General features: G+C 58.2%; 2 protein-coding genes across 2 annotated transcripts; both read right to left on the bottom strand.

The window, feature by feature from the left end:
* Window positions 1-310: 310 nt before the first annotated feature.
* Window positions 311-3,403, bottom strand: NEU4 (neuraminidase 4). Its single transcript, XM_040972444.1, has 3 exons — window positions 3,203-3,403; window positions 2,737-2,992; window positions 311-1,083 (listed from the first exon to the last, which is right to left on the bottom strand). Exons 1-3 carry the CDS (start codon window positions 3,401-3,403, stop codon window positions 311-313), a joined length of 1,230 nt encoding a protein of 409 aa, XP_040828378.1.
* Window positions 3,404-6,761: 3,358 nt separating this feature from the next.
* On the bottom strand, window positions 6,762-10,133 carry GAL3ST2 (galactose-3-O-sulfotransferase 2). The gene is made up of 4 exons (XM_040972443.1): window positions 10,129-10,133; window positions 9,247-9,333; window positions 8,311-8,581; window positions 6,762-7,678 (listed from the first exon to the last, which is right to left on the bottom strand). The coding sequence occupies exons 1-4, from the start codon at window positions 10,131-10,133 to the stop codon at window positions 6,860-6,862; spliced, it is 1,182 nt and encodes a 393-aa protein (XP_040828377.1). The 3' UTR covers window positions 6,762-6,859.
* Window positions 10,134-14,457: the final 4,324 nt, after the last annotated feature.

Here is a 14,457-nt window from a genome sequence, read left to right as displayed (position 1 = left end):
CAGATCCTGACCCTATGGCCTCTGACCTCAGCCAGGCCCCAGCCCCCTCCTACGCAGGTCAGTATAGCCTCCTGTGAGTCACCCAGACTTTGCCTGGGTCTGGAGGCTGTCTGGCTGGGGTGGAAAGACATGGGGTCCTGGGAGTGATTGGGGCAGGAGCCCCTCCTTGGGTGGACGTAGCAAGTCAGAATGGGGAGTCAGACGTGCCTACCCGATCCCTGTGTACTCTCCTGGGTCACCCTGGAAGGAAGCCAATCACACCCAGGGCCCTGTCCTGACCCACCTGTCGGACATTGCCCACCCTGGGCTGTCAGCAAGGCCAGCAGTGCCCGGCTGCCTTGTCCACATGGCCAGGAGGCACATTATCCAGGACATCATGCAGTGAGAACTCACAAAAGGAGACCTCCTCATAGGAGGCTCTGGCCCCACTCTCAAACAGACAGGCAAAGCCCAGTGTGCCTCTGGGGACTGGCCCGAGGCAGGCCAGGTCAGAGTAGCCACTTGGGCCCTCATAGATAACCCAGGGCTTCGTCCAGCTGCGGGGATCTGGTGGTGAGCGGCTCAGGCGAATGCCCATGTGCAGACGCGCCCTGTGCCCCGTGGGGTGAGAATACAGCAGCCAGGAGAGGTCCCCACCAGGAGTTTCCTCATCTTCTGGGGACTCTGGCTCATCAGGAGCACTCCTGCCAGGGGACGGGGCTGGGAAGCCTAGGATGCTACCCTGGCATCCCCGGGCAGTCTCAGGCAAGCTAGGCACCAGCTGGCCGGCTAGAAAGGTGCTGCCCTCATCGGTACTCAGGGCCTGCAGGCGATGGCCCAGAGGACTGCGGGCATTGCAATAAAGCAGGCCTCCACCCAGCGCCGCCAGCTGGCATTCGCCCGAGCGCAGGTTGGGCACGAGGCTACTGCAGTGCCAGGTGTGGCCATGGTCATCACTGAAGAAGGCGAAGGCATGGGGGCTGGTACGACAGATGTGCCCGAAGCACTCACGGCCATCCACACGGTAGGTATATGCAGGCACCAGCAGGCGGCCAGAGCTCAGCTGTACACCATGACCTGGGCCCACGGCGAAGGTGGCCCAGCCTGTGGACACAGGGGCAGGTGGAGTTGGGGGTGTTGCAAACAAGAGCACTTGGGTTCAGGTGTACTCAGGGTCAGGGGTCAGGCAGCCACCCCTCTACTCTGAGATCTTCCTGGCTGGACTAGCCTGCCATGGCCATCACAGGAACCCAGGAGCCCATGCAGACAAAGACTTGGTCTGAGAACTGGTGGCCAAGGCCAAGGCCAGGAGGTTGGCCACCAGGGATCCAGACAGATGGGCAGTAGGAACTGGGCCTTAGGAGGAGTGTGGGAGTCTCAGGGGGCTGTGGGGGCTTCAAGGAATATGGGGTAGGATGGGAGTGGGGTGTGAGGGGCATGAGGTTGGAAAGGTATGAGGTATGAGAGGTGTGGAGTAGGAGGGGTATAGGGTCTGAGGGGTTGGAATGTGACAGTATGAGGGGTGTGCGGTATAAGCTGATGGTAGGATGGATGTGGGGTAAGAGAAGTGTGGAATATGAGGGGTGTGGGGTATGAGGGGTGTAGGGTGTAAAGGGTGTGGAATATGAGGGATGTGAGGGGTGTGGGGTGTGAGGTGTAAGGGGTGTGGGGTATGGGGGTGTGGGGGTGTAGGGTGTGATGGGTGTGAGGGGTATGAGGGTATGGGGGTGTAGGGTGTGATGGGTGTGAGGGGTATGGGGTATGAGGGTGTGGGGGTGTAGGGTGTGATGGGTGTGATGGGTGTGGGGTATGAGGGTGTGGGGGTGTAGGGTGTGATGGGTGTGATGGGTATGGGGTATGAGGGTGTAGGGGTGTAGGGTGTGATGGGTGTGAGGGGTATGGGGTATGAGGGTATGGGGGTGTAGGGTGTGATGGATGTGAGGGGTGTGGGGTATGAGGGTGTGGGGGTGTAGGGTATGATGGGTGTGATGGGTGTGAGGGGTGTGAGGTATGAGGGTGTGGGGGTATAGGGTGTGATGGGTGTGAGGGGTGTGGGGTATGAGGGTGTGGGGGTGTAGGGTGTAGGGTGTGATGGGTGTGAGGGATGTGAGGTATGAGGGTGTGGGGGTATAGGGTGTGATGGGTGTGATGGGTGTGATGGGTGTGATGGGTGTGGGGTATGAGAGTGTGGGGGTGTAGGGTGTGATGGATGTGATGGGTGTGATGGGTGTGAGGGGTGTGGGGTATGAGGAGAGGTGTAGGATATGAGGGGTATGGGGTGTAAGGGGTGTGGGGTGTGAGGGGTGTGAGGGGCGTGAGGAGGTGGGATGTGAGGGGTGTGGGTGTGATGGGTGTGGGGTATGAGGGGTGTGAGATATAAGGGGTGTGGGGTATGCAGGGTGTAGGATGTGATGGGTGTGAGGGGTGTGGGGTGATGGATGTGGGGTAGGAGAGGTGTGGTATGAAGGGTATGGGATGTGAGGGATATGGGATGTGAGGCTCTAAGGGGTGTGGGTGTGATGGGTGTGGAGTAGGAGGGATGTGATGGGTGTAGGGTAAGGGGTGTGGGCTTTGAAGGATGTGGGGTCTCAGATGTGTATATGGGGGGTGAGGTATGGGGTGGGGTCTCAGAGCAGGGGTGTGGCATATTAGCAGGGGATTTCTTCACCCATCTAATGTGTCACAACAGGGGAAAGGTACAGAGTGGGTAGGTCAGGGCAGGCTGGAGACTTCCTGTTGCCCCCCATACACACCTACCCTGCTCGGCGTCACCTATGGCCTGCTTGGTGAGGTCCCAGGCACCTCCCCACGTAAGGCCAGCATCACGGCTGACCACGCAGCAGAGGCGGGCGGCATTCTTGCCCGTGCGTATCTGCAGGGCTTCAGGAGTGCGACCACGCACAGCAATGAAGAAGAGGAAGATGGTACCGGTGCTGGCATCACGCACAGGGCAGGGATTCATGGAGCGGTGGCCAGGCAGGGTGGCCGTGTCCAGCACGCACAGGGGCCCCCACTGCAGCCATGGTAGGGGGACAGGTCAGCACTCCCAGCTGGCCAGTGGCACCCTGGCAGCTGGGTTTGGGTCTGATTGCCCATGGTCACTTACTGGCACCCAGCACCACCCCCTCACCCACACAAAGCCCCACTCCCAGGCCCCTGCTGTCAGTCACCCTCACCAAGCCCCGCCCATAGCCATTCATCCCTTCCTCTCACTGTGACTCACCTGCACCAAGCTCCCTGCCCGCGTGCCCCTCCTCAGTACCAGGCGGTGGGCATGGGAGTCGTCTGGGCTGAGCCGTTGCTCAGCGAAAGCCAGCAGGGTGGGCCCAGGGGGCACAGGAAGCAGTGCAGGGACGCGGTATGTCAGGCCTGTCCGCTCCTGCTGAAAGAGCACCTTGCGGGCTGGCATGGGTGTGGGTCTCATGGTCTGTGCCAAGGGCTGCATTGAGGAGGGGGTAGTGTCACCACAGGAGACACTGGGAAGCCCCCATAGGGACACAAAGACACAGGGAGACACACAGGACACAGAGACACACACAGGACACAGAGACACACAGGACACAGAGAGACACACAGGTCACAGAGAGACACAGGACACAGACACACAGATCACAGAGAGACACAGGACAGAGAGACACACAGGGACACAGAGAGACACAGGACAGAGAGACACACAGGGACACAGAGAGAGACACAGGACACAGAGAGACACAGGACACAGAGAGACACAGGACAGAGAGACACACAGGGACAGAGAGACACACAGGACACAGAGTGAGACACAGGACACAGAGTGAGACACAGGGAAATAGAGAATAAGGGATAGAGAGACACACAGGGACACAGAGTGAGACACAGGGAAACAGAGAGACACACAGGGACAGAAACAGAGAGACACACAGGACACAGAGTGAGACACAGGACACACAGAAACAGGACACAGAGAGACACACAGGGACAGAGAGACACAGGACACACAGAGACACACAGACAGACATGGTCCATGGCTGTCACACACCGTAGGGGTGCAGGTGGCAGGAGCAGGACTCAACCCAAGCACTGACCAGGATGAGATGACCAGAGACCACGCACACCCACGGCCTCTGAGCTGCGTAGGGCATGAAGAGAGGACACTCAGGTGAGACGGGAGTCCGATGGATGCCTGGCAAGACTGTGCCAGCCACCTCAGCCTGACACGAGGTCCCTGCCTGCACCACAGCTGCTCACACCTCCCCCTCTCCCCGCATGGGGCTTCTGGGTTCCATACAAGCTGAATGGACACAGTGAGCCATTCTCTCAACCCTGGCGTGTTTCCCTGAGTCTGGACCCCTTAGTAGCTGTCAGCACAGCCTGCACAGGCCAAAAGGCACTGCCCCTCCCAACACAGAGGGACAACAGAACTGCCACACACTCAAGGCCTCCTGCTGAGGCCTGCAGAAATGTCCAGAAGACAGGAGCCTCCGTGGCCCCAGCATAGCCCGGCTCAGTTGGGTCAACAGGTCAGGGCTCAGGGTTGAGGCCAGCATCACCAGAGTCTACCCCACCTCCCCATCTGGGGGCTTCAAATTACCAAGGGGATCAGAGGCCCAGAGCAGAATTTACAGGGGTCAGCCACAGCTGCCTGGGGACAACCATATCTCCCCTCCCCCACCCTGCTCTGCTGGAAGAAACAGAAGCAAATGAAAGTGCTTTGGCCATGGGTATGCTCCAGGCAAGCCAGAAGGGCCAGTGGATGAAGTATAGGTCGGCTTCAAACTCCAGGTGGCCTGGAGATGTGTGGCTGTTGCCAGGTCCGAGCAAGACCTGAACTCCAGGTCTTACGAGCTCAGCAGCCAGCCAGAGCAGGTGGGAGGGCTGAGGACAGGGGTGGAAGTTGGGGAGGCAAGAAGAGGAATGGGGCCAGGGAGAGGTGCACCTGCCTCCTCTTCCCCACTCCTCAGAAATTCGAACAGTACTGGCAAGGTTTTCATTTTTAGTTTTATGGAAGAGGGTGGTTTGCATAAGCTCAGTGCAGGACTGTTCTCCTAGGACAAGGTACACAGAACACATGGCATGAGTCCAGTCCCTGCCAGCCAGCGAGAGACCTGGGCCCAAGGATCACCAGGTTCCAGCTGCAGAGGGCCCTCAACACTGATGTCAGGGCACATGTAGTCACACCAGTAACTATGCTGACATACAGCTCAGGATGCAAATGGTTATTGTCTTTGGAAGAGATGGGAGAGACGGCCAAAAGGAAAGTCACAGTCATCAGTAGACACGTGTACTGGAACCCATCTGATACCATCAGGGCTAGCTCCTACGACCTCCTGGGCCTCCTGTCCCTCTCTAAACAGTCAGAATCCAGACCTGAAGCTGCCCAAGCTGGCATGGAGGCCTGGCATGCAGCAGCTGTCAGGACCAAACACTGTGTCACCGAGGGACCTCACCATCGACACACTCGGGCCTCAAGTTGACCTGTTCCACTCTGACTCGCTTGTGTTTTTCTTGTGAAACTGCGTACCCATCACCTGTGAAGATCCACTCCCAGTACATCATCTCCTGGAGCTCTGAAGTGACTGTCAGGTCTTAGCACTAGACCCCACGCACTCTCTCCCACATGGCTGAAAGGGCTCTGACACCGATGCCTGGTGGCCACTCGCTGCCACTGGATGAAGACCAGGACAGATGCACCCTGGCACTGAGGGGAAGTCCAGGCCTATCTCTATTGTTATCAGAATCTTCTAGTAAAAAGAAGGGAATGCAGACATTGTCAAAATCAAAATGGAGTCACTTCTGCCAATCCTAACAAAAATAGGAATAAAGCTGGGGGTTGTAAAGGAAAGCCTCTTACTGGTTTCCGGGTCCTCATTCCATGTGAGCAATCAGCCTGCACACAGAGGTCACAGTCACACAGAGGCCAGGACACGACTCTCCCAGGACCCACCCTTCCCAGGGCCTACCCCCTCCCAAGGGGAGCACAGCCCCTGTAAGTCCCCCCTTCCCATACAGCAGCACAGGCCTACCCCTTCCAGAATCTTCCATCACAAACCACAGTGTGCATTTTAATACCTCACTGAACGTCCTCAGCTCCCTCCCAGAGAATGCCAGCCTATGCTCCCCAACCCCATGGAATCACCATCACAGGCTACTGTCCTTCTTTCTGTGCCTGTGGCCATCTGTAGGCACAGAACCTGGGGAAGGGATGTCCCATCCTCCATCCTCAAGGGCCACCCGAGATGAGAACTGGTGGCTCTTGGCTCTGGGAGACTCCAGGGCCTCCAGTCCCTTGCTCCTGGCCAGCGTCCATGCCGATCCTTGCTGTCCTGATTCTGGTTTTTCCGGTGTCTTCTCTGAAGTCACTCTCCTTATACCAGGTCTCACCGATGAGGTCTCTGCCCTCTGAACCACAAAGAGGGTTGTGCAGAGTTGCCCCTCCGCTCGGCCCAGTGCTCACAGCAACTGAGGCCGCCTTGGCAGGGGCACAGGGAGTTCAGTCCTGCATGGGCTGCAGTGGGTACTCTTGGGGTCAAGCAGGTGTCCTGCACACAGCTCTGACCTTTCCACCCTGGGAACACACTCAGCACCTACCCACAGGAGAGTCCAGCTCCCTGAGCTTATCTGCTCACTGTTGCTCACCCACAATGGCCCCACCCACCATCATTCAGCCGCACGCAGCCTGGCCTCCCTGGGCCAATCTTTAGGACACTACAGGTGACCAGTGGGGCATGTCCTGCCCCAGCACCTTCATGCTGGCTCAGTCACCTCCCCTTCCCTCTCCTTTGCTGTGTCTGTGTCCCCTGCAACAGGGTCACTTCTCACCCGCTGCTCTGGTTGGCCTGGAGACATGGTAAAGAAGGCCCGTGGATGGCCTCCTCAACACCCCACCCTGCACCTGCATCAGCTACCCTTCCAGGAAGGGGATGACCTTGCGGGGCTTCTCCGGAAACTGCTGTGAGTACAGATGGGCCATGTATTGCAGCTCAGGCATCACCATCCTCTGGCACATGTGCAGCGTGGCGTTGTCCAGCCCAGGCCGCAGGTTGTAGCCCAGGATGTCGGCCTGGCCTGACTGGAAGGGCTGCAGCAGCCGATCCGTGATGAGTGCCTGGTTCTGCGGGGCACCATCCTGCAGGCACAGCTCAGCCAGCTCCAGGCGCCGTGCACGCAGCCGGGCCACGTCAGTGCGCAGGCGCTGCGGGCCCAGCTCGGTATACAGGCGCTCCCACAGCGTACGGTTGAAGTGCTGGTACAGGCGCCAGTCGAGGGCACACCAGCGCCGTGCCAGCTCGCGGCTCTCGGGCGCCAGGTGGGTCACAGTGCGCTGGCTGCGCAAATTGAGCCTGAAGGCCACCACGTCGTCCAGGCGCCAGCGCAGCAGGTGCCGCAGCAGCACCACTGACTCGTCAAAGTGCTCTGCGATGAGCACCAGCTGGAAGCGCTGCTCTACCTCGGCCAGGCGCGCGCGCACATAGCCCTCCTCAGGTGGCGCGTTGTGGTCGAAACCCAGGTCGAACCACATGTTGTTGCGTGCGTACGCATTGCTCAACATCTGCCCATCGCCGTAGAAGTGCTGTGGTGATGCCAGGAACGCATCCAGCGTCTTGACCTTGCGGAAGGCCGGCACATAGCCCTTGTAGTAGGTAAAGGCCGACTCTAGCTGGTGAGCCGGGTCCCGGAGGATGGAGAAGTAGAAGGTATCCTCAGGCATCACCTTCTGCACCTAGAGGCAATTGGAACCCTCAGTGCCCACCAGCACACAGCTGTGCATAGCCCCACCCTTGCATAGGTACCCACTGCGCCTGCTTGGAGTGGGCCAGAGCCACAGTAGCTAAGCAGTGGCCAAGCTGGGGGAGCATCGAGCAGGTGCTGACAAATCAGAGGAGTCCCCTGGGCCCCAAGACTCCAGTGTGAATGCCACGGGTCCCTGGGAAAAGGGGCCTGCATCCACCTGAACACCTATGGGGCCAGGACCTGGGGAAGTTGAACTCAGTAGAAGCCAGGACTCCTGGTCTCCTAGAAGGGGTCACAGCTGTGGTGCCCCACCCAGGGCAGAGTGGTGACTACTGCGCCTCACTTGGTTGCCCTATGGCTAGCCCAGGTCCCCTTGGACACCCAGGTGACCCCAACACATGTATACCAGCCACCCCTTCCCTCCGGCTCACAGAAGAGAAGTCAGGAGGTGCCAGAGGAAGGCGGCCTCAGGCTGAGCCCGAGTCCTTTGCGGGGCAGCACCCTGACTCCAGCAGGACCAGGCTGGCTGGGTGGAGCCTGAGAAGCCACAGGCAGCCCACAAGGCATCCATGCAGTCTAGCACCTTCCCTGGCTGGTGTTCATGCCAGCCTGTAGCCGCACCTCAGGCAGGTTGAACCGCATGTGGTTGCACATGATGTTGAAGCGCCGCCTGGCGCCAGGGCCAGCCTCCTCCACACCCTCCACGTAGCGGGCCAGGAAGAGCCAGGGATAGCCCAGGTGGACTCTGCCGCCGGCCGGCAGTGCAGTGGACAGGTTGTGTGACTCGGCGAAACGATAGAGGATGTTGAGCACGGTGCTGCTGGCTGTCTTGTGGGTCTTGAGGAACATGATGTTGGTGACAGGGGGATCCTCAGGCTCACCACTGAGCATGCTAGGCAGGACACAGACCATAGTTAGCGTAGACTCCAGGCTACCCCCACAGCCTGGAGCCTGGGGCGGGGGGGGGGGGTCCCACAAGGGCCACAGGCTCCACCTCGATCCCTGCCTGGCTCCTGGGCACCTGTTCTACTTGTCAATCACCAGTGTCCCTGCCCTGATCCTCTGTGCAGGAACAAGGGTGTCCTGAGGTGAAGCCTAGCCATCACAGGGCCCAGGAAGAGGCAGGGCCCACTCCCAGACACCATGAGGCAGTGACTGAGGCTGACCAGGATGGTGGGGCAGGATGAACAACCTGCACTGGTCCTGGGAACAGTGAGGGATAGGCCAGGACATGTCCCAGACAGCCAACCAACAGGACCATGCAGGGCAAAGCTGGAGCCCCAGCCGGAGATGGGACTGCGGATATGGGATGAGACTGGGCTTTGGGTGGGGGTGGAGCTGTGCAGCTTGGATGGGGCTATGGGCAGCCACCTGTATAGAGTAGGGGAAGGCTTCTAGCCACAAGGTGGTATGAGATGTCCTTTAACCTCCAGCCTGGCCATCTGCACTTGGTGGCCTCAGCTGTACCAAGGCTCCTTCAAGATGAGGTGGCTCTTCTCCTCTCCCTTAGGGCAGCCCTGGCTGCTGCTGTTTTCCCCGGGAGCAATGAGCACTTACGGCCAAAACAGTTCCTTGTCAACATGCAGGAAGGCCACAAGTAGGAGCACGGCCACAACCAGGAGGAGCAACAGGACCCGGAGCAACCTGCAAGTGGGTGTTGTCAGCCCAGAACTGGGGCAGAGGTGGGGAGTCCTCGGGGATCAGCCCAGAACTAGGAGCAGGTGGGCCCTAAGAAACCCTGGGGTGGGTGTTGTCAGTCCAGAACTAGGAGCAGGTGGGCCCTGAGAAACCCTGGGGTGGGTGTTGTCAGTCCAGAACTGGGGGGTGGAGGACCCTAGGAGAAATCCCAGGAGGCTATGAAGGCGCTGCTGGGGTGGAGAGTCAGGTAAGACCAAGGTCAGCTGTTCTACTCCAGAGCTGGGCCCCAGGAACTCAGCCCCAGACCTGGGCTTAGCTAAGCAGGGATCCCAGCCCCTCCTGTCCCCAGGGCAAAGCTCACTCTAACACATTCCCCAAGGGGCCCCTCACAGTGAGTGGCACCGCCAACCACAGTCCTCTCACTGGGCAAAGACCATAGGAGCGGTGTACTCCCAGGTGGACGCCACCCAGAGGAGGGGCCTGGGGGAGGAAGAGAAAGCCCCACCAGGCTTAGAAGAAGGGCGCGGCCCCAACTTCCTAGTTCCAGGCCAGTTTCCCACTGTCCACTAGGCTCCTGTGGGTGTTATGGTCAACACAAGCACAGACAGGGCCTCCAGTGACCCTGCCGCCCAGGCATTGCCGCCCTATTTCTGCCTCAGCCCACATCCTGTCATCTTTCCCACAGTGGGAATGGTGAGGATTTCCCCAACACACACAGCTGCTGAGCTCTGGATGTCACACGCACCCCCACCCCATAGTCACAGACGGCTCCTGGGCTCTGGACATCACACACACACCCACCCCATGGTCACAGAAGGCTGTTGAGCTCTGGACGTCACACGCACTCCACCCCTATGAACACAGAAGGTTCCTGGGTTCTGGACATCACACACACCCCCACCCCATGGTCACAGGCAGCTGCTGAGCTCTGGACGTCACACACACACACCCCATGGTCACAGCTGCTGCTGGACTCTGGACGTCACACACACCCACACCCCATGGTCACAGAAGGCTGCTGGGCTCTGGACATCGCACGCACTCCATCCCTACGAACACAGAAGGTTCCTGGGCTCTGGACATCACACACACACCCACCCACCCCATGGATGTGGTCAGTGGTTAGGCAGCTGCTGGGCTCTGAACATCACATGTACTCCCACCCCATGGTCACAGACGGCTGCTTGGCTCTGGACATCACACACACCCCCAACCCCGTGTTCACAGACTTGAACGGCGATGGCTAGGTTGATAACAGGTGCATGGCAATGGGAGGACCCCCAGATCTCCCTGACCTTGGAGCTAGCAGAGCCCAGTGCATGAGAGGACACTTGGCTGGAGGATGAGATGATCCAGGGAGGGGCAGAGCCAGCCCAAGCCCAGGGTCACCCAGGGTCACCCAGGTCCACAGAGGAGAACACAACGAGGAGGTGGGTGTAAACAAGATAGAGTATCACATTCAGCTGGGGGCTGGAACTCCCTGTTGGACAGAGCTGCACCTAGTGGAAATGGGGCAGAAAATCCAGATGGAGGACATGACCTGTGAGGGTCACCGGCTTCCTCAGTCAAGGCTGACTAGGGTGGATGACCAGGGTGGGTGTCCTGTTCCTTCTAGTCCTGGGCGCTACTCCCCGAGGCCCCTTACCCCTAGATGATAGAGCGGGATGCGTCCCACTCCAGCTATATCCCCTGTGACTTTGGGCGGAAGTCAGCACATGGAGCAGTTTCTGCCTAGGTCTAGGTCCTGGGCTCTAGGCCACAGCTGCAGAGTTCCTGGACCAGCAGGGAGGATGTGGCCAGGGCAGTGCTGGGAGATGCAGCTGGGGGTGAGCTGTGGGAAATGGTTAGGGATGTGGTCAGTGGTTAGAGGTGTGATGTGAGCAGAGGTAAGGGGTCAGGGATGTGCTGTGGGCAGTGGGCAGTGGTCAGAGGCATGCTGTAGGGGTGATCAGGTGTGTGGGCAGTGATCAGTGGTCAGGGTGTGCTGTGTGCAGTGGTCAGGGCTGTGCGCTGAGCAAGCTGCGGTCTTAAGCCCTGTTCCTACCCCGGGGAAGCCCTTAAGTGCAACACAAAGTGATCACAGTGGTCTAAACTGTGAGGCGTTCACAGGTGAGTTAAGTGCAAGAATACAGTGGGGACAGGAGGGGAGAAAGAGGCAGAAAGGAGGGGAGAAAGCAAGCCCCACCATTTCCAGCTCCCAAGGCACCTCCTGAGGCCCTGGTGATGGGAGAAGTGTTGAGTAGGGTAATTCAGCTGAAGGGCAAACAGGATTATCCGGGTTGGGGCAGGTGTGGCCTCTGTGTTACGGCCCTAATCGAGTTCCTGGCTTACCCCATGGCCTAGAAAGGCAGGTAGGTAGTGTAACCTCAACCACAGCCCCCCACACCTGACAATCAGATGACTCCTTCCCCAGGATGCGTTTCCCCCAACCTGGGACCTGCAAGAGCCCACAAGAGGAAAGCCTCTCTCTGTGTTCCTGTTGACATGGGAACAGAAGGTAGAAATTGGCCTCCTGCCCCCACCCACTCTGTCAGCGAGTATGGCCCACACATGGCTGTGACCTCCTCACCTCAACAAACCTCACCACTCTGTGGCCGCACGGGTGCCTGTCTTAGAGCACTTTCCGAGGAGAGGACCCAGAAGCCCAGCCTCCCGGTGTGAGGCACACCCTCCTGGTGTGTGTCCAGTGACAGTGCTAACATCCACACTTGCTAGGAGGCAGTATGGAAGACCCCTCCCACATGTATGTGTTGTCAAGTACACTGGCCTTCTGCAAAGCAGTGTCCACCTGGGGCAGGGTGGGTCATACACAAAAAGGAGCCCTAGATGATTTTTTGTTGTTGTTGTTGTTGTTAACATTGTATTATGTGATACAGTTTTATAGGCACTGGGGATTCCCCCCACCCCTCCCATACCCCTCCCCCCATGGTGGATTCCTCCACCTTGTTGCATAACCACAGTTCAAGTTCAGTTGAGATAAGGAGCCCTAGATGATAATTAACCTGCATAGCAGCTGGTTGAAACAGGGAGCCCTTCAGTGGGCTGTGTAAAACAATGGGCCCCAATTCAGATACAAAGAGAGACGCTAAGATGCTGAAATAACAACTGACACCAAAGAGCCAAGTCCAATGTGTGAATATAACCCTGTTTGTGCAGCCACACCTCCTGCCATGCCCTCGCCCCACAAAGGGGCTGCTCAGCTGTGGGTTCCACACACATTCCTGTGCACTCACGTCTTAGGGACAGTGGGACCCCAACCCCCCACAAGCTGCATGGTAAAGTGTGAGTGTACTTACACTACACAAACGAGCCTTGTGGGTGTTTGGTGATAATTTAGTGCTGATAGGACTGGGGGAGCGTAGCTGCTGGAGTAGCACTGTGTCCTCACTGCACAGAGGTCTGACCAGCTGTGACGTCCTCACTGCACACAGAGGGGTCTGACGAGTCTTGACCTCAGCAAGGATGGACAGCCCTGTGTCCTCACTGCACACAGAGGGGTCTGACCAGTCTTGACCTCAGCAAGGACGGACAGCCCTGTGTCCTCACTGCACACAGAGGGGTCTGACCAGTCTTGACCTCAGCAAGGACGGACAGCCCTGTGTCCTCACTGCACACAGAGGGGTCTGACCAGTCTTGACCTCAGCAAAGACGGACAGCCCTGTGTCCTCACTGCACACAGAGGGGTCTGACCAGTCTTGACCTCAGCAAGGATAGACAGCCCTGTGTCCTCACTGCACACAGAGGGGTCCGACCAGTCTTGACCTCAGCAAGGATGGACAGCCCTGTGTCCTCACTGCACACAGAGGGGTCTGACCAGTCTTGACCTCAGCAAGGATGGACAGCCCTGTGTCCTCACTGCACACAGAGGGGTCTGACCAGTCTTGACCTCAGCAAGGATGGACAGCCCTGTGTCCTCACTGCACACAGAGGGGTCCGACCAGTCTTGACCTCAGCAAGGACGGACAGCCCTGTGGGACTGTATCTTCACTGTAGTGGCAGAGTAGACCCTCAGGTCTGGCTCAGGAGAGACCTGGACTGGCTGCAGGACATGCCAGTCAGTTTCCTTAGAGGATAGGACTGCATTTTCTTGTCAGTATCGTGTCCATGAAGCCAGAAGCCAAATGGGGATTCTAACCCTGACTCACATTCCTCAATGTGGTCTTCATGCCTTCCTAGTGTCCCATGACACACCATCCCACCCATTTGGAAACCAGATATGGCAGGGAGAGGAGGAGACAGAGGGGTTCACGACCCAGCCCATCCTGTTCTGCCAAACCCCTTCATCTATGGGCTGACACCCATGGCATCTCCCGTGGACATTCCAGACCTGCAGGATGAGGGAACCTGACAGTGGCAGGGGTCACCCCAACTCATTGCTTTGCACTTGCCGAAGCTAAGAACCTCAATCTGACTGTCCATAGACAATAGCCTCACTCTCAGCCCTTATGAGGAGGGTTACAGAGTTCCTCCAACAGAAGCTCAGGTTTCTAAGTAAGAGGCAAACTATCCCGGACGTACCCTGACCCCAGAAAAGCGTGTTTTCAGCTGCTCCCTCATCCATAGCAGAGAAACGCAGTGGTTCTAGGGGCACTGACTCAGAAATTGTCCACTGCCCGAGCAGTGGTCCATCTCTAAACAGGTACACTCCGTGGCTGCAGCGCGTCCTGCATGCTAAGACCACTGCTGCTACAGCACCTGGGAGGGAGCTACAGAGCTGGCTTGAGAGGGCAGCCACTCGAGGTTCAAACCACACCAGGATGCAGGAGTTGCAGAAGGAATATCAGCGGCTGACAGGAGACAACTTCCTGAGAGACCTTGAGGTGTGCTGTAGCCTCAGCCTAGTGACTGCAGACTAAACTCCCTCCTGTGTGGAAACTGAAGAGCAGCCTGTTCCAGTAGACCCAACCTCTGAGAGGAGCCTCATAGCAGCTCTACAGAGGGAGGGACCTTAGCAGGCAGCAGGAGTTCAGGAACTGGGAACCACACTTCAGCTTAAGGCTAAGATCACTCTAAGAGAACCTCCAGTTAGGAAAAGGCCAGCAAACGTCCCTCGCAGATGCAGAATCTGAGACAATGAGGCTGACTGGCTGCAAAGAGCTCCTTCAAGAAGGAAGGAGCTATGAGATCACC

The sequence above is a fragment of the Ochotona curzoniae genome, unplaced genomic scaffold (assembly GCF_017591425.1).
Source record: "Ochotona curzoniae isolate NIBS_2020 unplaced genomic scaffold, NIBS_Ocur_1.0 contig_2294, whole genome shotgun sequence".
NCBI classification, from domain to species: domain Eukaryota; kingdom Metazoa; phylum Chordata; class Mammalia; order Lagomorpha; family Ochotonidae; genus Ochotona; species Ochotona curzoniae.
Note: the sequence above shows the minus strand (reverse complement) of the source record. Positions and strands in the feature narration are given on the sequence as shown.

Excerpts from the sequence above, each read along its gene's own strand:
- NEU4 (XM_040972444.1), bottom strand. The coding sequence starts at position 3,403 with ATGAGACCCACACCCATGCCAGCCCGCAAGGTGCTCTTTCAGCAGGAG. Across the intron at positions 2,993-3,202 it reads GGGCAGGGAGCTTGGTGCAG|TGGGGGCCCCTGTGCGTGCT; the intron begins GTGAGTCACAGT and ends CCATGGCTGCAG. Across the intron at positions 1,084-2,736 it reads CATAGGTGACGCCGAGCAGG|GCTGGGCCACCTTCGCCGTG; the intron begins GTAGGTGTGTAT and ends CTGTGTCCACAG.
- GAL3ST2 (XM_040972443.1), bottom strand. Across the intron at positions 8,582-9,246 it reads GACAAGGAACTGTTTTGGCC|CATGCTCAGTGGTGAGCCTG; the intron begins GTAAGTGCTCAT and ends TGTCCTGCCTAG. Across the intron at positions 7,679-8,310 it reads TGCGGTTCAACCTGCCTGAG|GTGCAGAAGGTGATGCCTGA; the intron begins GTGCGGCTACAG and ends AATTGCCTCTAG.